General features: G+C 37.9%; 1 protein-coding gene across 4 annotated transcripts; it reads left to right on the top strand.

The window, feature by feature from the left end:
* The first annotated feature begins 636 nt into the window (after positions 1-636).
* On the top strand, positions 637-23,896 carry LOC113061684 (RAS guanyl-releasing protein 1-like). Of its 4 annotated transcripts, none has more exons than XM_026231008.1 (17): positions 637-1,112; positions 9,568-9,743; positions 10,837-10,942; positions 11,197-11,259; positions 11,351-11,482; positions 13,547-13,688; positions 13,986-14,159; positions 16,299-16,415; positions 17,823-18,098; positions 18,455-18,535; positions 19,910-20,014; positions 20,209-20,318; positions 21,451-21,601; positions 21,685-21,721; positions 21,836-21,973; positions 22,480-22,676; positions 22,859-23,896. In XM_026231008.1, exons 1-17 carry the CDS (start codon positions 1,090-1,092, stop codon positions 22,967-22,969), a joined length of 2,139 nt encoding a protein of 712 aa, XP_026086793.1. In that variant the 5' UTR covers positions 637-1,089; the 3' UTR covers positions 22,970-23,896. The 4 variants fall into 4 exon arrangements, with proteins under 4 accessions (XP_026086793.1, XP_026086792.1, XP_026086795.1 ...); XM_026231007.1 differs by having other exon boundaries at positions 9,565-9,743; XM_026231010.1 differs by having other exon boundaries at positions 1,090-1,112; positions 9,565-9,743; positions 23,094-23,896.
* The last annotated feature ends 604 nt before the right edge of the window (positions 23,897-24,500 follow it).

Below are 24,500 nucleotides of genomic sequence, written 5' to 3'. Positions count from 1 at the left end.
TGCTTCAACTGACAGAAGCCCCCCTTGGCTGGTTTGTATGAGAATCCCACCTCTGTGTGAAAACACACACACACACACACACGGGCACAGGTTCCCACAGAGTTTGCATGCAGACACATGCACGAACACACATGCAGCAGTCTTTCCTATCATCTCCTCCGTCCTCAACAAGGCATCCTTTCAGTGTCCTGTTACAGCTGCATGTGGAGGGATTCAACCCTGGAGACACTACCTTACTGTTAAAGAGAGAGAGAGAAGGGATAAAGACGACTACAAATGGATCCAAGTCTAACAAATGAACATAGAGCAGGTACAGACACGCAGCTATTACTTAGGGTGCGTTGAAGGCGGAAATATGTTGGAAAACACATCGAAGGCTCGCTCATTTACCTGCAGCCTAAAGGCAAGGAACTGCTACAGACTAAAACAAAAGCTGAAATATGTGTAAAAACATGCATGTAGGAAGCTATTGAGAACAAACGCTGGTCTTTTGGGACTGATTTCTCATTCTGTATGACAGTATTCAATCAGCCTTCCATTGATTTTTAATGTGTATTACTTTTACACTCTTTCAAAAGAGCTCAATCCCTCCCTCTCTTCGCTCTCGCCCACTTTTTCGCCTTCCTCTGTCACACATGCACACAGATGACAGTTCCCCTATCTGTCAGAGCCAGTGCCAGTGTTCCAAATAGGGACTTGCTTGTATTTGAGCCTTCGGTTCTACTTTTTTGTATTTTTAAAGCACTTTGAATAGGGGATCTTTTATTTATTGTTTTGGTTAACTCTGTGCCCTGTGGTTCACATTCTCTGGTAATATTCAGAGAGAAAGAAAAGAGGGGGTATGTGAGAGTGAGTGAGTGAGCGAGTGAGTGAAAGAGAGAGAGAGAAAGCTCTTAGCCACAGCAGCTGGTTTTCAGGTTTAAAGTTGTGACAGCCGTGACTGAACAGCCACTGTTCATCCCAGCCTGTTAGAGGTCAGCTAGTACCTCTGGCTGGAGGAGAGAGACTGCAAGATACCCGATGGGACAACTAAGGGTTTAAGCCGCCCGGAGGACACCAACAGGACACCGGTAGACAAGATTCGGCATCATGAATCGCAAGGAGTCAAAAAGGTACACACTTCTGACTGTCTTTTTAATTCTGACTGTGCTCTGACAGGTCTCCATGCTCTTTAGAAATGATTTGATGCCGCCTCAGTGCAAAAATCTACTTTAGTCCTTCGTGTCAATGGGTTTAATGTGCATTTGAGGCTTGATAAGTCTGCCTGTGCCTCATTTTGCAGCGCACTGCAAAGTGATCGCTGTGGTTATCTGACAAAGCTGTGGTTTCTCCTCATGTTCTTTAGAACTTTGTGTTTAGGTTTCAGTTCTCTGCGAGAGAGGCAGGCTAGTGACTCTCCAAACGGTTCAAACTGCACATTCATCATTCAGATTCTCCCTTTGGAGCTCAGACTAGGTTTTTGCATTTGCAAGAGTGTGTAGATTCACATGTGTACGCTGTGAAGTAGCAGCAGTTTTTGTCTCTGATCTTTAAGAGGGGATTTCACACTAGGGAGATGAATTGCTTTTGACCTAGTTATTCTCCAGTGACCTGTTGTGGATAGAGGTATGTTCACTTGTTGTGTTTACAGTAAATAAGAGGCATTAGTAGCAACATAGTGGTTGGTGTTGTGAAGACACTGCTAGTGTCAGTTCATGTAAAACCTAATCAGGAAGTTAACCAACGCTACATATGGAGTCAGATTTTAATATAACGTATGTGAAAATACTGCATATATGATGTGAGAATGTCAATATACAAATAAACTCCGCCTGCGTATTATTACTGGTATAACTAGACAAATGACATGAGCCTACAGGAGGACGGTAGAATCGATAGTTCTGACAAGGAGCTTTTGGGGGGGAGCTTTTTGAGGTCTTATCTGATTGCTTGGAAATGACAAACTTAGCAGCGACTACAGCGATGTTATCAACATAGGTCTCATTGCAACAAGTTTTTGCAAGCATGACACATTTGATATTTAACATATTTCACATTAAATATTTAAAATGTCATTTCATTTTGAATATTAAAAGTATATTAAATATATACGCATAAAACTAAAACTACATGGAAGTATGAAAGTAGTATGATTATGATAGCTTATATAGACCTATACAAACACACACACACATACACATTCATTGTAAATGATACATTTAAAAAAAATTATACATTATAAGTTTATTTAATATATACTATTTAATATATACTAAGAGACAGAGAGATGGTGGGGACAAGCAAGGCCTTCAAAGGGCTCTGGCATCAATTAATCAATTAACGAGAGAAAAGGAGGAATTTGCATGTTCCCTGACTCTGTGTGTGTGTGTGTGTGTGTGTGTGTATGGGTGGGTGGGTTGGTGTTAGCACAGAGAGAAATAAGAAAAAACGGGAGATGAGGAGAAAGCAGGAGGCAGGAGGGAGAGGGTTGGGGGTAGGGTAATGGAGCTGGAGATGTAGCCAGGAACTGGGAGTAAAACACTGGCTACTGTGGCAGGGAAGGGGTAGGGGATGTTGGGGGGGATTTCCAAAGAGAAAGGAGAAGTTGTTTTCTGAATGACATGAATAGAGCAAAGGGTGCAGGAGGAGAGGAAGAGAAAGTGAGCGAGTAGGTGCCATACATGGCCGAAACACTCATACACTTTATGATTGCAAATGTTTCAGTGGATTATGATACTCAATGCCAGGATGTCATGTGTGAATACAAACAAACCACACTTCTGCTGAGAAAAGTCTTGCTCCAAACAAAGTTTACTGTGCTAAAACCAGTACACTAGTTCTATAGGGGCTGATACATCAAAAAAAAATTATTTCAGCACTTTTCACATCAATATTTATTGTAAAAAGAAGCAAGTCTGTGTGAAGGTTAAATAAACAGTAGCATTAGATCAACAGATGTTTAAGTATTTATTTTCAACCAAAATCCAAACTATACAGAAGCCCGTTTCTGCTTTTAGGTGTGTTCATATTTGTGCTGTGAAATTTCTCGGGCAAAATCCAGTAATTTGAATAACGAAAAAGTTTCCCGTGCAGATTCCGCTCATGTTCAAATTGGTCATGCTGACCAACAGAAAGCTGCTTGGTTTGAAAGTAACCTCAGTCACTATGTAAAAATGAAAACAGTTACGCAATTGTGTAAAAATAGTCAATATTAAGACGAAATAGAATTTTAAAGACTGATATTCAAGATTTAAAAATATTAGGAATCATTCACTTGTTGACTGTAAATAGTTAGAGAGGGACAACTACATCACACACTCATGGTATCAAACGTTACACTCACACAGAAACACTTGCCTTTTTGCTAGGAGTGTAGAGGCAAATGAAAACATGTTTTCTACAATAGGCTTGAAATATATAAAAAATGTTTTATATCCTTGACTGAATGGAATCATAGCCTGAAGCTACAAATTCAAAGCCTGTGCCCATAATACACGATGCGAATGTCTATGAAAGCTGTCAACTCAAATCAGCAGTCTGGCACTGTTTTTCGCAACTATCATGGACTTTTCCATACTGTATATCCAGGGCAAAAATCTTGTATTCCTGCCAGTCATATCTTATATTCCAGTCAAAAGTCACAACTAGGAAATATAAACCACAAATTAAGAGAAAGAAAAACAGGTCAGACAAACAAGAGTAGTTTTTTTCAGCGTTCTACAATAAACATTCAGAATCTCATTATCTTTATATTATCATTACTGTATCGTGACCCAAATATCAAAATCACCTAGCTGATTCTATTCTGCATAAAAAATTTGCATAGACTTGTTTACAAATTAATTTACATTAACCAAGTGTATTTTCCCTAATTTGTTTACTGTGTCTGTGTGTGTGTGTGTCTAAGTCTGTATGCATGTGCATGTGTGTATTTCTCAGGCGTGAGAGGGCTGCAGAGTGTGTATTGTGTGTTGTGATCAGATGTAGAGCAGGTTAATGCAAATAAGTGAGAGAGAGAGAGTTGAAAATATGATGGGAAATTTTGCATATTGAAGTCCTGTCTAATATTCAGCCTGTCAGAAATAGAATGAACAGAAGCAAAACGAAATTTGAGGTGTATTTTATGACATGTAACGTCTTCCTGGTCTACAAACTTCAACTGAAGTGTTTATGCTCTTGCCTGGAGAGTGTATTTGTTTGGCCCTGATCATAGTGGTTTGACTTGGTTTGCTTAATGAGGTGAGAAGCTAAACGTCTGTGTGTCTGTGCGCAGAGAGAATTGAAAACGAGTGTGCTGAACTGGACACTGATGCAGGAGGAAGGGAGAGAGAAGCGGTTGGGAGGGGTTTGGACATTCTAAGAAGTCATCGCTACTTCTCTGCAGTCATGGGCAGCTTCCTGTTCGTGTCACTGCAGTCACAGACTACAGTGATTCTTGCTGATGCTGTCAAAAACTCAATTCGACCTCCGACTCAGAAAAACACACCTTTAAATTTGAGACATAAGCTTCATACTACTAAATTACACAGCAGCTGTGAGTTTTATAGAATGTTACCATGATGTACAATGTTGTTGTTCTCTTTGTGTGGCTGACAAAAGAGAGAGCAAAGCAGTGAGACAGAGATGCTTATCTACACTTTCTAACTGTCTCGCTTCCTGTGACATTGACGGCCTGAATAGTGACACCTACTGTAAAGGGCGGCAGATATCAACACACGACCTTGCATATAAACATCAAAATACTTGATCTACCGGTAAGGCTTGCACGGTGCGAACAGTCACGTACAGTACACAGGCCTGTGCTGTACTGCAGACTTCAAAGGGAACCCATCGCTCTCAGGCATAATGTCAAATGCTTTAGGGGATGTTAAAAAGGAAGCAGATATGAATGATATTTCATTTAATCTCTAAAGTAAATGTACCTGGGCCATTAAGGCCACTAGATTTTTATAGTGGTGCATACTTGTGTACATCTCACAGCAAAGCTGCTACGTTGGGTTTTGCTATTCTGACACTAAGGACTTCTGAGGCTTTAGCACAGCGCCATTGCTAGAGTGTTCTGGCAGGTTGTTAGGGCAATTTTAAGTGGTTGCAAAGGTGTTTCTAAGCAGTTGCTGGAGTGTTCATGTAGTTTATTAGAATGTTTTAAAGTGGCTACAAAGGGTTTTATGAATAGTTGCTAAAGTGGTTAAGGTGTGTGGTGGTTAGGGCATTTCTGGATGGTTTCTAATGAATTTCTAAGTTGCTAAGGTCTTCTGGGTCATTGCTACAGTATTTTTAAGTCAAGTCAAGTCACCTTTATTTATACAGCGCTTTAAACAGAACAGATTGTGTCAAAGCAACTGAGCAGGATTAATTAGGAAAACATGTGTCTATGATGCAAAATGACAGTTAAAGGCAGTTCATCATTGAATTCAGTGATGTCATCATCTCAGTTCAGTATAAATAGTATCTGTGCAATCATTTGCAATCAAGTCAATGATGTCGCTTTAAATGAAGTGTCCCCAACTAAGCAAGCCAGAGGCAATAACAGCAAGGAACCAAAACTCCATCGGTGACAGAATGGAGAAAAGAGGCTGTAGAGGTCCTCTCTAGGTGCTGATCCACCATCTGGTCTGGATACATATTGGATCCGGGTGATTGCAGTGACCCTCTGATCTGGATACAGACTGGATCTGGTGGCTACGGGGACCTCGGAATAAGAGAAAAACAGACTAATATTAGCGTAGATGCCATTCTTCTAACGATGTAGAAAGTACATCGGTGTTATGGGAAGTGTTCTGGGTTCTGGTTTACTTAATTAATGCAGCCTAAAAAGCCTTTAACAGATTTGGATATTAGAAATATATTAGTGGGTTTTGTGTAAGCCAGGTTAAAGAGATAGGTCTTTAATCTAGATTTAAACTGCAAGAGTGTGTCTGCCTCCCAAAGAATGTCATGTAAGTTATTCAAGAGTTTAGGCAGTAAACAGGAAAAGGGTCTGCAGCCCACAATTTATTTTGATATTCTATGTATTATCAGATTGCCAGAGTTTTGAGAATGTAGCGAACGTGGAGGACTATAATGTAACAAGAGCGCGTTCAAATACTGAGGTGCTAAACCATTCAGGGCTTTATAAGTAATAAGCCAGATTTTAAAATCTATACAGTGTTTAATAGTGGTGTTGACAGAACCGGGCTAATATGGTCATACTTCCTGGTATTAGTAAGAACTATAGCTGCTGAATTTTGGACTAGCTGGAGTTTGTTTATTTAGCATGCAGAACAACCATCCAATAAAGCATTACGATAATCTAACTTTGAGGTCATAAATGCATGGATTAATATTTCTGCATTTCGACAATGAGAGCATAGGTCGTAATTAATATATATTTTTGAGATGGAAAAATGAAGTTTTACAAATGCTAGAAATGTGGCTTTCTAAGGAAAGATTGATATCAAATAGCACAACTAGGTTCCTAACTGATGACGAAGAATTAACAGAGCGGGCATAAAGTCTTAGACAGTTTTCTAGGTTATTACATGCAAAGGTTTTAGGTCCTATAATAAACACCTATGTTTTTTCAGAATTTAGCTGTAAGAAATTACTCGTCATACAGTTTTTTAAAATCGATTATGCATTCCGTTTTTAATTGTATGTTTCGCTGGGCCGCAAAGAAATAAAGAGCTGTCATTAGCATAACAGTGAAAGTACCCTAGTACTGAGCCTTGAGGTACTCCATACTGTACTTGTGATCGATATGATACCTCTTTATTCACTGCTACAAATTGATGGCGGTCATATAAGTACGATATAAACCATGCTAATGCACTTCCATTAATGCCAAAAAAGTTTTCAGGTCAATACAAAAGAATGTTGTGGTCAATGTGTCGAACGCAGCACCTTATATCCAATAGCAATAATAGAGAGACACAACCACAATCAGATGATAAGAGCAGGTAATTTGTAATTCTAAGGAGAGCAGTCTCAGTACTTATGATACAGTTTAAATCCTGACTGGAAATCCTCACTGATACAATGAGAGGCTTAATAACAACCAGTTTGAAGGTTTTGGGGCAATATATAAATGAACATGATGAAATAATTATATTCAGAAATATAATAATATTCAGAAGAGGATCTATGAGTTCTGGAAGCACCTCTTTTAGGAGCTTAGATGGAATAGGGTCTAACATACATGTTGTTGGTTTAGATGATTTAACAAGTTTATACAATTCTTCCTCTCCTATAGTAGAGAATGAGTGGAACTGTTCCTCAGGGAATCTATAGTGCACTGTAGATGACAGCTGCATGGTTACAATTTTATCTCAATAGTATCGATCTTAGAAGTTAAGTAGTTCATAAACTCATTACTGCTGTGCTGTTGGGAAATGTCAACACTTGTTGATGCTCTATTTCTCGTTAATATAGCCACTGTATTGAATACATACCTGGGTTTTTGTTTGTTTTCTTCTAAAAGAGTTTAAAAGTAATCAGATCTAGCTATTTTTTATGCTTTTCTTTAGGATAGCTTACTTTCCCACCAACCAGTACAAAATACCTCTAGTTTTGTTTTTCTCCTGCTGCACTCCATTTTGGGGGCTGCTCTCTTTAGGGTGCAAGTGTGCTCATTATACCATGGTGTAAGACTGTTTTCTTTAATCTTCCTTAAGTGTAAAGGAGAAACTGTATTTAAAATTCTAGAAAAGAGACAGACCATTTCTGTTACATCAACAAGTTGTTATGAGGTTTTGGACATGCTAAGGAATTGGGATACATTAGTAAGATTACTTTTGTAGTGTTTTGTGGTAGAAGTGGTTCTACCATACTTGAAGTACAACTGGAGAAGTAGAATTTACAGTTCTAGCTATATGTTTGCCCAAACTAAATAATGATCTGAGATATCATTATATGGCTGCATAATTTCAACACCATCAATATCAATTCCATGTGAAAGGATTAAATCTAGAGTATGATTTAAACAATGAGTAGGTCCTGAGACGTGTTGTCTAACCCCAATAGAGTTCAGAATGTCAATGCTGATCCCAGTGCATCTTTTTTATTATAAACATGGATATTAAAATCACTAACTATTAAAACTTTATCTGCAGCCAGCACTAACAAATTCTTTAATAAAGTCTGTATGGGTGCCCTGGTGGCCTGTATACAGTAGCCAGTACAAACATCACAGGGGGTTTATCATTAACACTTGTTTCTCTGAATAATGTTATATGAAGCATCATTACTTCAAATGAGTAATACTTGAAGCCCGCCCTCTGAGATATACTGCAAACATTGCTATAAATTGAAGCAACACCTCCCCCTTTACTTTTTGGACATGGTTTTTGTTTATAACAGTAATCTTGGGGAGTAGACCACACTACAACAACTAGGGTTTCTAAATAGTGTGTTCTGGCCAATTGCTATAATAGAATTGCTTTATATTTGGTTTCTAAGGCATTCTGTGTGGTTACTAGGGCATATCTATATAGTCGCTGGCGTGTTTTGGCAGATTACTAAGGTTTTGGGATGTTTAAGCTGCTTGTTAGGGCATTTCAAAATGGTTGGTAAGGAGTTCCCGATGGTTCTTGATGGCTAGAGTTTATCGACATGATTGCTTATTCGCCCAAGTCAAAATGGCCCATGACTCATCAAGTCTCTATGATGTGACTCATTACTCATATCTCTCCTACAGTGTTAGACTATGACCATTTTTATGCCATGTGAATCCTTATGTCAGATCTGTGAGAAAAGTAATTGGACATTCGCATAAACAGACAAGGTAGGTGATAGTATCTCTAGTATCTCTCTGTGTGTGTGTGGTAATACTTGGGGGTAGGTTTTACCAAAACAGAACATATAGCACATTTCTCATGACCAGCTAGTATATGACCTATGACACACAATAAAGATCAAAGCCCTTCTATCACTGCTATGGTTTTCAATGTAACAATAAAGGGATAGTTCACCCCAAAAAAAGTTTCTTTCTTCTGTTGAAAAGATGATACTTCTGACTGAAAAGAGGATACTTTGAAGAATGTGTGTAACCAAACAGGTGACGGTAGCCACTGACTTCCTTGGTATGGAGCAAAGAAAATACATTGGAAGTCACTGGCTACCAGCAACTGTTTGGTTACCAACATTATTCAAAATATCTTCTTTGGCCTTGAACAGAAATAGGAAGCTCATACAGATTTTTGACAACGTGAGGTTGATTAAATGATGACAGAATGTTATTTTCTGGTGAACTGCCATTTTAAGAACCAGAGAAGATGTCCTCAACATCAACAAAATATTTCATAATATTAAATATAAAAAATAAAAAAAAGATCACAATGCTGCTTAGCTTGGTAAAGATAAGCAGTTACTGCGAAACTCCTGTGGTCTGATGACGTGCGGCTTAAACTACGCAAACTCTCAGTTGCTATGGATTCTTTGTTTGTTTGTTTGTGAGAGCCAGTTTGAATAAATGCTGGCATCCATGCCCCAGTTGTACTGTTGATCACATGATGGTTGTTTGAATACACCTGTACTTTGTTGGGACTTGGTTGAGAATTTCATTAAGCATCAAGCCCTGAAACTCCATTCTTTTCCATGTGTCTTCAGCAGCAGGAAGTCCCGTCAGGAGGGAGGGTGTGTGATAAAGAGCAGAAGACCAGTGCAGAGGAGGATGACATGCCCCAGTCCACGGGAGATCAGCCGGGCTCTTCAAAGTCCTCCGGTTAACTCTTCTTTTCGCACTGCCAGCCTGGATGAACTCATCCTCCGCTGCCTCCAATGCTTTGGTCAGTTCATCTCATCTTTATCTGTCTATCAATAAGCCCCACCCTACATAACAATCATTTACATCTGTCAGGCTGCTTGAAAACATGACCAAGTGTTGCCTTCTGGGTAGTTAAAGGAAGCACAGCTTACATCACTTGTCACAGCATAAAGTCATCTATTTCCACTTTCCTGGGGTTCTCAGCCCTGTCTCTGGCCTCATGTGCCCATCATTCTCAGTCTCCATGTGCCAGCTGGATTATGTAAGTCTGCTGACGGACAGCAGCTCTTGTCAAAGAGAGAGGGAGAGAGGAACAGAGGGAAATCTTTTGGTTTACTGGGATTCAAGGCCTGGGAATGTGTTTGTCCCTTTATGCTAATGAGACAAAGCCTGATTGTGCTCCTCAGTTTCGCAGGCCTCCCCTCTCTCTCACTTTCTCTATCTTTTGATGTCTCACCCCCTCTCTCTCTCATTTTTTCATCAACCCCTTTTGCCTTGTTTATTTGAAATGTACTTTGCTCCTTGTTACCTTAAGTATTTGGACTATAGATACAAAATATATTTGTAAAATTTTGGTTATTAGATAATATTGGAGTTTTTGATTCATCACCATCTGTCAATACTGGCTATATCTCATGTTAATTTCACTCATTTCTACAATTAAATGACCATTTCCCTGTCATTCTCGTTCTCACTTTAAAGTTAAATATGAATCTTTAGCAAATCTCTAAAGGGACATCCATTTTCACACTGTACATGTTGTGATGCCCAAATTCTGACTAAAACAAGTGGTTTAGATAAAATGGTATTGATTTATAATGACCCCTGACAAGAAAGGGAGCAAACCGAAATAAAAAGAATATTGATTTTTAATATAAGCCATAACATTAAAATAATATTAAACTCATCCCATTGTTAAGGATGATGAATAATTCCTAAAATCACACGGCATGGTGAGGAGAGACATAGTCTTGGAGCTGGGTTCATTTGACTAGAAATCCCCCAGAAACACAGTAGAAACTGCATAGCAAACCAACATGTGTAACACTTTAGTAACTGCATATAAATGTTGCATAAACCACCTTGTACCTAAATCTAAACATTTTGTTTTATAGACTCAGATGGGAAGCTGATCAGAGGGACGCAGCTTGTTCATATGACCCTGATGATGCATAACTGGGTAGTGCCCTCACACATCTTCGCCCAAAAGCTGCTTTCTCTATATCCTCCCTCATGCACCACTGCTTTTATTCTCCCTCGACCTTAATCTTAATTGAAGAAGACTGATTTATGCAGTCCATCATTCAAAGAGTAGTTCTGGGTTCAGCCACAGCAACGTGCAGCCTTAATGCCACTGACAAAAAAACAAGAGCTGCTCTGTCTGACTTTAGCCTCTTTAGTGAGGGTGGATTATTTGCTCTGTGTAAGAGTTTGTAGTCTCGCTGTTGTGTGGTTCCTCCTTGACTTGCGATAACATATAAGGATTGTCCTGCAGAGAAAAGTGGACAGAGGCGACCACAAATCTGCCACTTCATCAGGTTGGTGGTTCCACAACATTCACACGTGCACCTAAAGACCCCAAAATGAATGAAAGGATTGATGTTTGTCCTCCTTCTGTGTCTGTCTCAGGCAGTGGATAAATCAGTTCCGGATAATGTTTGAGGTGGACTCTGTGTTAGAAGAAGTGATGGGAGATCTCTGGGATCTGGTGAGGGTTAAGGGAAGCGATTCACACTATCAGCTCTTCAATACACCATACATGTGAGTGTTTCCCATTTGAGATACAAATTGCTTTATTGGCACAGCAAAAAAAGCTTTCCATCATTTTAGATACACTTGACTCTATTTAGGCTTCTCATTTTATATAAATATATATATATATATATATATATATATATATATATATATATATATATATATAGGGTGAATACTGGTAAAGTGGGACACTTTCAGAAACATTAAACACAGGATGGATGACTCTTCCGCAAACACACAATGACCCCAAACCACATTTTCCAAGGCGCTACTGTCAAACTGGGACACCTTTATTGGAAAACTGGGACAAACGGGGACAAACTGGTTGTTATTCAAGTATAGGCCTTATAAATTAAATACACAATAACAATATAAACGACAACAACAATAATATAAAAATCACTTTTTTTAAGAAGGGGTGCAGGTACAGCAAATTCAACCCACCCCCTCCCTCGCCTGCCCATAAAATCTTATATTGGGTTAAATTTATTTCATACAAAAAAAAAAAACCTTCATTAACATCTCTTCTTGTAGGAATTAACTGATTGCACACAGGCTTAATTTAATTTCTGTATGGTAGGTTAATCTACACGTCAATACAGCCAGTGCAAGTGAACGCCTCCCCGTCTTCAATGAGGCCATTCTCCTCGCCACACGTCTCATGGAACCAGTCCTCGCAAACAATGCACATGATCCAGTCCTCTGTCTTCTTTGGATGATTTGCATCACCAAATTTGGCTTTACAAATATTGCAAATGTCCTGGCCATCTGAGCTTGTACCCCCCATCTTTCTTGTTTTTGTTTTTTTTGGTAGGCTTTGTTTGTTTTTTGAAAAGTGTTAATTGCGTGTTAATTGCGTTGAATGCATGAGAACTGGCGTAGTTTAAGTCAGTCTTATATCTTATGTCTAATATCTAGCTTACTAACTAAATGTATGAGGGACATATAAAAAGGTAACTCAATTCCTCCATTAGAATGACTTGAATGGCTGTCCCAGTTTGCCAGTAATACCCTGTCCCAATTTAACAATATGCTATTGGCAAACTGGGACAGTGTCAAAATCGCATAAAAATAAACCCAAAGAAGATTAATATGAATGTGAGTTTTAAAAATTCTGATTCACCATTACATCCTATAACAAAATATGTAACAATTACAAATGATCCATGAGTTGATTTATTTTTTATAACCTTAACATTATTTACCCCAGAATGCTATGTCATTTTACTTACCATCACAGTTCACTGCAAGGTTGTTAAATATGATGTGCCACACCCCGGAAGTGATGTCATAGCCACAGGAATTTTTTTTTTTTTTTTTTATCACATACTTGCTACTGATGAGTTCAGAGTTGATTTTTAGTTAAAAAAAAAAAAAAAAAAAAAAACATATCCATGTAAAGATATAAATTATTCCCATTACCCATTGTCCCACTTTACCAGTATTCACCCTATATATATATGTGTGTGTGTGTGTGTGTGTGTGTGTGTGTGTGTATAAGTTGTGTATAAGAACAACTTTTCTACAATTCTGAAAAAAACTAAAACATTTTAAAATATTGACTATAATGGAATATGATCACAATAGTCTGTAATATAAACTACAATTCTATAATAGAGAATTATTTAATTCTGCAGAAAATGACAGATTATTGACCAAATGTAATATCTAATTTATATGTAATATCTATAATAGAGAATTATAATAAAAAATACATTTCTATAATGTTTTTCTTTATGTAATATGTGCGTTACACACACATTACATTTAGACATTCTAGAAAAATCAATCATTATAATATAATTCATAGTAATAGTGATTGTGTTACAAAAGAAATATTATATAGTGTATATTATATTAATATATAATTATCGATTGATATTATGATATAAAAATAAAACAATTTCCAAATAATTGATCATATTAATAAAGTACAAATGGTTTTGTGCGCTATGTGACAAGCCTCTGAGTCTGAACAGTCTTTGTTTCTTGCTGTACTCTTGTCTTCACCCGTCTGATTTGTGATGATCTGTTTGGTTTCTGTTTGTCCATCACTATGTCTGAAACCAGTAATCCTCCAGTGAATGTTTCCCAGACTCCCTCCCCCTCTGTGAAGAAAAGGAAAGTGTCACTGCTGTTTGACCACATGGAACCAGATGAGATGGCTGAACACCTCAGCTACTTGGAGTTCAAAAACTTCTGCAACGTCTCAGTAAGTCATGCACCCCGAAGGCTCATGACATTTACACACACATTCTCTGACCAGATGTTGCTAGAGCAAACTGAGTTTATCTGATGGTCTAACCTCAGTATAGCGCTGTAGTGACAGCACAGCCTCATACCGCTGAAGCTGACTAATAAAGCAACCATGATCACACCCGTTGTACTCATACCTGGACGTGTCAGTTCATATCAGAGGATGATTATGCCTTGCTGACCACATTCGTGAGTGCTTAGCACATCTTGATTTCAGATTCAGTCGTGCCTGTTGTTGTGTGTGTCATGTTAGTTTCTGGACTACCGCAGTTACGTGGTGCATGGCTCAGTGAGGGATAATCCGGCGCTTGAGCGCTCTGTCATGCTCTGCAACGGAGTCTCCCAGTGGGTCCAGCTCATGATCCTCAACAAACACACCTCACAGCAGCGAGCAGAGGTCTTCACCAAGTTCATTCATGTAGCACAGGTAATCAAAACGCACACACATTCAACCCAGTGCATCGGTAGGGTTCAGGAAATACAAATCACCAAAGTGCATTCAGTTTCTCCTGAGAAATTCATTTCTAGCAATGCAATATAAACGTTTCAAGACACCTACCATGAGCTCAGTGGTGGGTAAATGTCTGTAAAAAACAAACAAACAAAAAAAACAGACAATTTCTCAATGAAGAACTACACTCTACACATAATCCTCCCAAAACCACATACCGTATTTTCCGGACTATAAGTCGTACTTTTTTTCATAGTTTGGCTGGTCCTGCGACTTATAGTCAGGTGCGACTTATTTATCAAAATTAATTTGACATGAACCGAGAGAAATGAACCAAGAGAAATGAACCAATAGAAAACATTACTGTCTCCAGCAGTGAGAGGGCGCTCTATAATGCTCCGTGCTCCTGTAGTCTACACTGAAGACATAGAGCGCCCTCTCGCGGCTGTAGACGGTAATGTTTTCTCTTGGTGCTTGGTTCTAAATAAATGCGACTTATAATGCAGTGCGACTTATATATGTTTTTTTCCTCATCATGACGTATTTTTGGGACTGATGCGACTTATATTCAGGTGCGACTTATAGTCCAAAAAATACGGTATATCAGAAGAAAAAAAAACATACATACTTATATATATATATATATATATATATACACACACACACACAGAGAGAGAGAGAGAGAGAGAGAGAGAGAGAGAGAGCAAACTGGTTGTGGTTTTATAGCCTTTCCTCCCAGACTGACCAACTAAGGTCAGCTAAAGAAGTGGTCTAAACCCTTTTAAAACCAGCCAACAGCTAAAACCAATAATAAATCCTCAATTTGTATTCAATTTATTTATTTTAGCAGGTTGTAGATAAAACAAATAAAGTTGGAGTACATTTTACAAGAAAATAATATTTCTACTTTCTACTTGAAAAAAAATCTATATTTTACCATGGCAGTTATTTGTGAAATTTACTAGCAATTTCTGAGTGGTAATTGTTTCTACAGTATTTTTTGAGACAAACTACATCTTTTCTGCTCTTAAAATAAATGACCTAATCAAAAGTTAATATAGTTAATATATAATCAGCTTTATCACAGTGGGTAATTCACTGTTTTGATTACATCATTGGCAGTGCTTCATTGAATTCCTAATTCATAAAAAAAAAAAAAAAAAAAAAAAAAATTCCAACATTTCGCTTCTCATTAACATTTGTAGTCAATTCCAGAGTTGGTTAGTTTGGTTCATGGCTATTCATTCTTTACTAAAGAACATTTTGAAATGCCTGTGGCTAAAAATGAATTGAACTGTATAAATTGAATTGAATTGTATAAATTCCCCAGTCTGTGTATGAATGAGTGTGTGAATGGGTGAATGTGAGGCAACTTGTGAAGCCCTTTGGATGACCATGTGGTCTGTTGAAAGCGCTATATAAAATGCAGTCCATTTACTTCCTCAAAGTCACAAAAAAAATGAGCAGTCACTTTTCCATTATGTTGTGGATCTGAAAACGTACAGTTCGTGTAGGTTTCAGTAAGGCTCTGAAACAAGACTGCCATAACACTCTATCAAGACACTGACCTAAAATGTACTGTAGGGAGAGGCCCTAGCATGACAAAATATGTGGTTGCGTTTTTTTGAGGTTGCCTGTGATATCTGTCCGTGAGGTGTCTGACTCATTTAAAACATTTTATGGCATGACACTGAAGGCATGACGTTTTTTTATTTTTTTCTTACAACATTCAAAGTGATGGAAATTCATCAAACGGGCTGACGATCGACGTCTTTAAGGATGCCGGGACATTTAATGCTCAGAGGAAACAATTACGTCATGTGTGCTTTGTGTGATGCCCTGCTTTTAACCCCACAAACATAAATGTACCAACAAAGAAAACACCTAGGAAATAAGCAAATGCGTCAGATAATGTGGTAGTGTGGAAATCTGATGTGTGCCATCGAGAGTAATCTTCCTGTATTGGGAAATCGTTTGGGAGAACTGTTGCATAACTGTAGCTTCCGGGTGTGTTTACAGGAAAGAGGATGTAAGCAGCTCAGAGTTGCCATGCATTCATAGAGAGAATGTAAGGGTACGATTCACTGCCTTTTTCCCATCTGTACCTTTGAGCAGAAGCTGAGAGCCCTACAGAACTTCAATACTCTGATGGCGGTGATAGGAGGTCTGTGTCACAGCTCCATCTCACGTCTCAAAGATACAGCCAGCCTGCTGTCCTCTGATGTCACAAAGGTCAGTCTGACCCCCACAATTGCTACCCACATCCTTTTTGCTGACACGCAACTATTTTATAAGAGCTTAGCCAATGGCATGATCGTAAGCCCCTGATTGTTCAGCTATTGATGTGTATTGGTTTTTAAATGATTCTTTGATTAGTTAGAAACACCTGCATCCCAATATTAGCTTAGAGGTCACAAAAAGTCATATACAATACATTTATAATAATTTCAAAAATATCTCATATTTTTCAGCAAGCTACTATTTCACACGACTTAGTTTACATTCGCCACAGAAAAGCAACCAGAAGTGAATCATTTTCAGTTTTTCCAGTGTTCGATATTAGTTTCGATTTTGCAGTTGCGGTGTCTAGTCGAGACAAATCGGCAGGAATCTTGATTTTTCCCCAGTGCAAAAAAAAATAAAAAATAAACAAAATAAAAAATATTGGAGATTCTTTATGGGGCTGTTCATATGTAAGGATTCAAGCTCCTTATGCAAATGTTTTAGTTGGCGTCTTATTTTGGATGGAAAATTGAAATGACAGTCTTGTTGTTTGCCCTTAAGCAAGGTACAGCCCAAGTTGCTTCATGTTGAACTTCTTTTCCTGCAAGTAGGGTGCTATAAATCACTTTATACAAGTAAAGAAATAAAAGGAATGGCATTTGGCAGAGAAAAACTACAAAGCGGAGCTTGATTAAAAGTGAAAAATGGAAAAGGCACATAATAAATGCTAAATATATATATATATATATATATATATATATATATATATATATATATATATATATATATATATATATATATATATAAAATGCTAATAATTTAATTAATTTAAATTTGTTAATATTAGTTAATGTATTATCATAAACTTACAGTTATTTGTATTGCATTTATTCCCGTTAATGTTAATTTAATGTTAAATATACTTGTTCCTTGTTAATTTATGTTTCAAATGTAAGATTTAAAAATAAAAGAAAATTAATGCATTTATTTAGCAAGGATGCATTAATCAAAAGTGACAGTAAAGACATTTATAATATTACAAGAGATTTCTATTTAAAATTAATGCCTTTTTTAACTTTATGTTCATTCAAAAAAACAAACAAACATGGTTTTTACTAATCAAATTTGTACTAATGTTTCTCAAAATTGAAATTTTTACTGTATTTTTTATCAAATAAATGCAGCACAAGATATCTTTTGAAAAGCAAATGTTTGAACAATACTGTACATTGTGGTAATATTCATCAGTTCAAAATAGTATTATAGTTTATGTTGAAATTAGCATAACATGATTCATAAATATGTATTATTTATTGACATTTTATGTTAAATAGTGCATTAGCTAATGTTAAAAAGTGCTCTGATTAAAATAACAGAATGAGATCTAAGTTCTCTGTTGATGTTGTTTTCCCACAGACTCTCAGTGAGCTCACCGAGCTCCTGTCGTCCTACAGCAACTACTCAAACTACAGGCGCTTGTACAACGAATGCACTGGATTCAAAGTGCCCATCTTGGGTGTTCATCTCAAAGACCTGATCTCCCTCAACGAGGCACTGCCGGACTACCTTGAGGACGATAAGATCAACCTGGGGAAACTGCAGCATTTATACAGCAACATTAGCGACTTGTTGGCCATCCATGACTGCACCCCACCGTTTGAGGCCAACAAAGACCTGCTGCACCTGCTAACGGTGAGACAGAGGGAAAACGCTGGCTTGAGAGGGATTTGTTATGAGAGGAAAGGGTTACTGGAAAGCCTCTCTTCTCGGAAATGTTTGTTGTGCCCCAATGTTGTGGGTTCTGAATACCTGACTAGGCCCCATCAGTACACGGAATAATTGTGCCTATTTAGAAGCATGTCAACATGCCTTTATTTCATTTCCAGAGAGAGCCTGCATCTATTTATAAGTCCAAAGGTGTATTTTTAAAATCAGCCCTCACCTGGTTGTGGTTATGTTCGGCTGTTTGTGTGTGTTTCTGAGAGATGTGGATTGCAAACAGTGGGCGTCCTCTCATGTGTAACCGTTCTGCCCCGCCTTGCCCACAGCTCTCGCTAGACTTGTGTTACACAGAGGACGAGATATATGAACTGTCCTACGCCAAGGAGCCCAAGAACCCCAAAATTCAGGTGAGGCCCTCAAAATAAACATTTTGCTATAGGTCATGCTTAGGGTTCAGGATTCAATCAAACCCCTATGCCCTGTAAAAAAAAAAATATATATATATATATCTATATATATATATATAAGAATCTATATAATAATATATAAGAAAATATTGCGAAATTTCCTAGCAATTTCTGAGTGAAACTCATTTAGTTTCAATCACTTATAATTATTTATATACAATATACATTCAAAAAATATAAAAAATGCCATTAACACATGCCTAGAAAAAATGGGGCAGGATTTACTTTGGTAACAATTTCCACTATCATTTTTCAATTGCTAGTAAATTTCACAATTAAGTTCAAAGAAATGACGAGTAACACATTGAAATAAATATGACATATTGAAATAGAAAGACTGAAATAGTAGTTCCTTATATTCCAAGTAATAACTAAGTAATAACACGTCAGAAAATCACAATTTTCGAGAAAGAGACTCCAAATTCAGTCAGTTTTGGCTGCGATAATCATTCTGTGAGTTTTACGAACAGTAAGAGGCAAAAAATCCCACAGACGAACACCATATATAGACCATCATATCATAGAGAACTGGAGGTGTGCTCTTTTTACATGGAGCTGCAAGAAACTAGAAACACTATAGAAACCACGAAAGAAACGCCCTTAAATTCATGTTAGCACCCACTTGGCAACACCCTGGTAACCTCAAGTGGCACCCCTTTTTTTGGGTGACGCATTGACTACCAAGTATAACCATAGTTTTACTGCAAATACCATGGTTAAACTTTGGTTAGTGTGGCAAATCCTTGGTTTAATTACAGTAACCATGTATTATATTATTATTATTATTTGCAATAATACCATTGTTTATTTCTGTAAGGGTGCACCAAGCAGCACTTTGATTTTTCTGCAGAATGTACGAAAATATAGTTCTCTCTAACATCTTAAGACTGCATATACAAACGTTGACTTACTTTACATATGCAACGGGCTGCTCTTCATGACTTGGCCAGCATTTCCATTTAGTCTGACCTTGTATGTGACCTGTTTATAGACAGGGAGTATCCCGCGCTCAGCGGCTCAGCGCACTCCTCTTTGTGCAAGCACACTTCAAAGAAAACCACAAAAAAGACACCCATTGCAGAAAGACACACGATCGTTATCTTTGTCGCCTTCTGTGTGGGGGTTTGAAACGTACAGGCTTTTCTGATTCTTTCCTATAAAGCCTCTGCCCGTGACAGCATTCGCGTTTTACAAACAAACCGGCATCATTTGTATAGTGTTTTCACAGTAACCTTTCTCGGTTGCTGATCTTACGCGGGCTGGTGTTGAGTGTCAAAACAAAGCTGCCATGTCTCTAACCACTCTCTTCTGTAGCCCGTAGCTCCGGTAAAGCCCCCGGTGGTAGCAGAGTGGGGATCGGGAGTGACTCCGCGCCTGGATCCCGCCACCATCTCCAAACACGTTAAACAGATGGTGGATGTAAGTGAGAAATGTGTTTATTCCCACTTTTAGGGCCAGTTCCTTAGTTTGACACTGCGACAGCCGGTTCCTGGCTGTCCACTCTCACTTCCTTAATAGCGTGAGGGCCCTTCAAGCCCAAATATCACAAGCTCATCATTTAAGATGTCGGTGTGTTACATTAAAGAACACAATGATTGTGTTGCCCCCTACAGTCTATCATGAAGAATTATGATTTGAACATGGACGGCTACATTTCTCTGGAGGACTTTGAGAAGATCGCCGCAAATTTCCCTTTCTCTTTCTGCACACACGAGAGCGACAGGTAAGATGAGGCCTTTTAATCTCTGATAGACGCGACTTTCAAGAACACACAAGGTTGTGTTTATGACAGAAATGAATATTTAAACATTAGTTTAAAAGTTTGGGGTCGGTAAGATTTTTGGATGTTTTGAAAATGAGTCTCTAATGCTCACCCAGGCTGGATTTATTTGACCAAAAAGCATTTATTTGATCAGTATTATTAGGATTTAAAAGGACTGTTTTTAATTTGATTATTATTAAAATTGTATCGGTACCTGTGATGCATATGTGAAAATTTCAGAAGCCATTACTCAATTCTTCAGTGTCACATGATCCTTCAGATATCATTCTAATGTGCTGAATTTAGAAACATTCCTCATAATCATCAACAGTTAAGATTTTTATGGAAAAAAAAAACATGCTACATTTTTATGTCGGATTCTTTGATGAATAGAAAGAAAAAAAAACTTTTGTAACATTATTAAAAAGAAGAAAAGAAACAGAGACGCCAAGCCCCATAATCTTTTTCTGTGATGAACATGTTTTCAGTTTCTGAAGTCATCTTTCATATTAAGGAAAACAATGTATGAAAGTATGAAAATAAGTATTTAAGTAAGTTGGTATTTATTTATTTATCTGTTTGTTTTCTTGCCTTTGTTTTCTTTGGTTTAATTAATTTTTTAAACGTAGTTGCAAGTTTTATTTGCGAAATCAAAGCTAGTGAGTGTTGTGAAACCAACATGCAGGAAGCCATTCTGATGTCATGTGACAGAGAAAAACATAAAACAGGAAATAGAGCATCACAGCGGACCCCATGCAGACCTTTGAAATTCAAGCCTTTTTATGGCAATGCAAAGTTAACTTGGGCTTTCTAACCCCATGCAAAATGTCATTATATTCTTTATTTAAAATTGTAGAATAATATATATATATATATATATATATATATATATATATATATATATATATACGTATATAAAAAAGTAAACACCTCTTACCTTGAAATGTATACACCCACAGTGTTCATTTGTTTAAAGATTTAAAGATGTGTTCATTTGATTAATTTTTTTTCTATGCCTGATTGACTTACTGCATGTTAAATTCATTAAATGAATCAAATCAGTTCTCATCCTGCTTTGCTCTTTATTTTTCAGGGAAGGAGAGATCAGTAGAGAGGAAATCACTTCATATTTCATGCGTGGGATGTCAGTGTGTGCTAAGCTCGGCTACAACCTCCACAACCTCCACAACTTCCATGAAACCACGTACAAAAGGCCCACATTCTGCGACACCTGCGGAGGATTTGTGAGTGTTTACACTGTGGACCGAGGGACTTCAGTTTTGATCTTGTCTGAATTTTCTAACGTGTTCCCTCTATTTTCCATTAGTTATGGGGAGTCATAAAGCAGGGCTACCACTGCAAAGGTTAGAACATAGATTACTGACCAACCAGTTCCTATATACTGTCACCTCAGCACCAGTGTAACCCTGCTGCCTCCCTCTCTCTCTCGCTCTCTCTCTCTCTCTCCCTCTCTGCAGACTGCGGAGTAAACTGTCATAAGCACTGTAAGGATGTGGTGGGAATGGAGTGTATTAAGAGGTTCCAGGTGACCAGTAGCTCTTGTCCCTGCACCCCGGGACCCATATCAGGCCTCCACACTAAGGGCAACAGCTGGAGTGAGTTTTCATATATCAGTCTTGATAAAAATTAAGGCAAAATAACCCCCAACAGAGTGATCATAGCAAAGAGGGGCCTTGTGCTGTTCCCAAAGAGGTTTATTTTCTGATAATGACTGTTTGACTCTAAACTATACCATTTATTGAATGCTTAAATTCAATTTCATTCTCTCATTCACATCTCCCTCCATCCAATCAACAACCAATGAATAGAACCAAGTCCTGTCCTCCTTTTTTTTTCTTCACTTAGATGTACAATAGGGAAGTCTGTTGCTGCTTCAGTTACCCTTCAAGACTAAAAAAGCTAATAGGCTTTACTTGCATTATGTCATAGATATGAACTATTACTTGCTACATGCTTTCGGTTGTAAATGGAATCGGAGGTGTTGCGATTCTAGAAACTGTTTAATTGGAGAGTGCAGAATGTCACATACAAGTCCTTAATTGATTGTTAGGATAGCAGTTGATTTATTGGCTCTTAACATGGTTTCCCGCCTTTCAATCAGGTTCTGAAGAGGAAGCATTTGTCTTTCCTAATGGAAACGGATCTGAACACTCCAAGGGCCAGACTTCATCAGACAGCGACGCAGAGGCGGCCACACTATCCGACAGGTCCACCCAGACGGACCCAGTAGACTGGACACCGGTGGCCAAACAGAAAGATCGTCTTCCTTCCCAGAAAAAACATCCACCCCTTGAAAAGGTATTTCCGTGAAGCACTTTTTTTTTTTTTTTGTTAAACTACATCCTCTACTTTTTTCACAGCGAGTATGGTGGATATTTCCCCCCAAAAAAATACATTGCATAGAAAGCTAATTTGGTGAGCAAGACCGGGTAGCATACACGTTTTGAAACTAACGTTGCCTACCTGCCTTATCATCCCAGAGCGCTACGCTACCAGCAAGGGTGCGAGGTTCATCTGCCCCTAGTTCTCTCCTACAGGAGAAAATGGATGAACTGAAGCTGAACAAAGATAAACGAAAGGAACCAGACTGAACTGGTCTGTGCATGTGGCCATTTGTTTGTGTGGGGTGGAACTGTTAAATACACGGGACAGAAAAGACTGAAGAACATGTCCTCATCTCTCTCGCCAACTGTCTTGTTCTATTGTCTTCAACAGATTGTTCATGACGTTCATTAAATGTGATGAAATTCTACCCGGAAGGGATTTTATTTAAGGAATTACAGATGGTCGGCTCCCACAGGGCTCTTTCAGACCCTGTCTATGGATCCGTACGGTAAGAACTCTCTATGCACCAGCGTCAACTGCCAGTGAGGACCAGATCAATGGACTTCACATCTCCACAAGCACTTAAAGGTGGACTGCTACATCATCAATCTCACTACCACTCATCTTTATACGAGACAGATGGACTGTCTTACCTTTTTTGTCACAAAGAGCGAGGTTCATTTCAATTCGTACAAAACTGTTGCCTTAATATTCACACTGATGGAAAATATACACTGTGAACCACTGTATTGAACTTGAACAGCAAGAATGTACAGTACCTCCTCTGTTAAGGGATGTGATTTCGGTGCTGGTATAATACCCACAATGCATCACTGTGCCTTATGTAATGAACAATCCTTTGAGTAGGAGACAAAGGGTATTATATCACTCTTTATTTCAGACAAAAGTCCTGTCTCAATGCAAAATGTTCACAGTCTGCTTTATTATTGCTCGTGTCCATTCAGTGTATTAGAGCGGGAGCATTAATGAAAAAAGAGTGACATTAAGGGTCGATTCAAACAAACACTGTGGACCTATTTTAAATGTTTTCTGTTCGATTTTTGTCATCTGCAACTTGAATGTCTGTTTTACTAAATCTTAAGTTTAGGCTAAAGGTTTTTATTTATTGAGGAATGATAAAGCATTTTCCATAAAGCACTGCCTGATGTGATTAAAATATGAATTAAAAAGTGATTGAGATGTTTCATGTTTGCATTTCAAATCATCACCAGAGTCACGGTGGTGTTTTATAATTTAATTCTCAAAGAAAAAAATGGATTGGACAGGACAGAACAAATAACGTCCACAAAGAACATCAAGTAAGAACTAAAAATTAAAAAAAATGTCAAATTTCTCGGCCAGGATGATCTTTGACACTCTTAAATTCAGCTAGCAGTTTTGGATTATCAAGAAGAAGAAAACTTTTTAGTTCTCAACACAACATTCTTCATTTTCTCATCTTGTGTGGTTGTGATTGCAACGAGTATTTCAAACTCCAAACACCTACAATTTAAACAAAAAAACATGCTTTTTTAGTAAGTAGAGAAACGTGGCATGGTGTGTGTGTGATAACGGAGGTACTTCCTGATTACTATGAGCCATGTGAGCTCTGGGTGCCCTGCTGTCCAGAGTAAATACCACACTGAACGTAGTACTATTTTAGTTTTTACTGGCTCTGATTCTGATAATACTGCAGCGCATAGGCTACTGGAGAAAAACATAACGCATCAATAAAAGGACAGCTTTCACCATGTCTATATACTAATCTTCATGAATATTTGCTTTTATCCAAAGCGA

Source organism: Carassius auratus, chromosome 43, assembly GCF_003368295.1.
Source record: "Carassius auratus strain Wakin chromosome 43, ASM336829v1, whole genome shotgun sequence".
In the NCBI taxonomy this organism is placed as follows: Eukaryota; Metazoa; Chordata; class Actinopteri; order Cypriniformes; family Cyprinidae; genus Carassius; species Carassius auratus.
Note: the sequence above shows the minus strand (reverse complement) of the source record. Positions and strands in the feature narration are given on the sequence as shown.

Bases quoted from the DNA above. Each gene is read 5' to 3' on its own strand.
- LOC113061684 (XM_026231007.1), top strand. From the start codon at position 1,090: ATGAATCGCAAGGAGTCAAAAAG. The intron at 1,113-9,564 runs GTACACACTTCT...ATGTGTCTTCAG, and splicing joins AATCGCAAGGAGTCAAAAAG to CAGCAGGAAGTCCCGTCAGG. The intron at 18,536-19,909 runs GTGAGGCCCTCA...TCTCTTCTGTAG, and splicing joins CCAAGAACCCCAAAATTCAG to CCCGTAGCTCCGGTAAAGCC.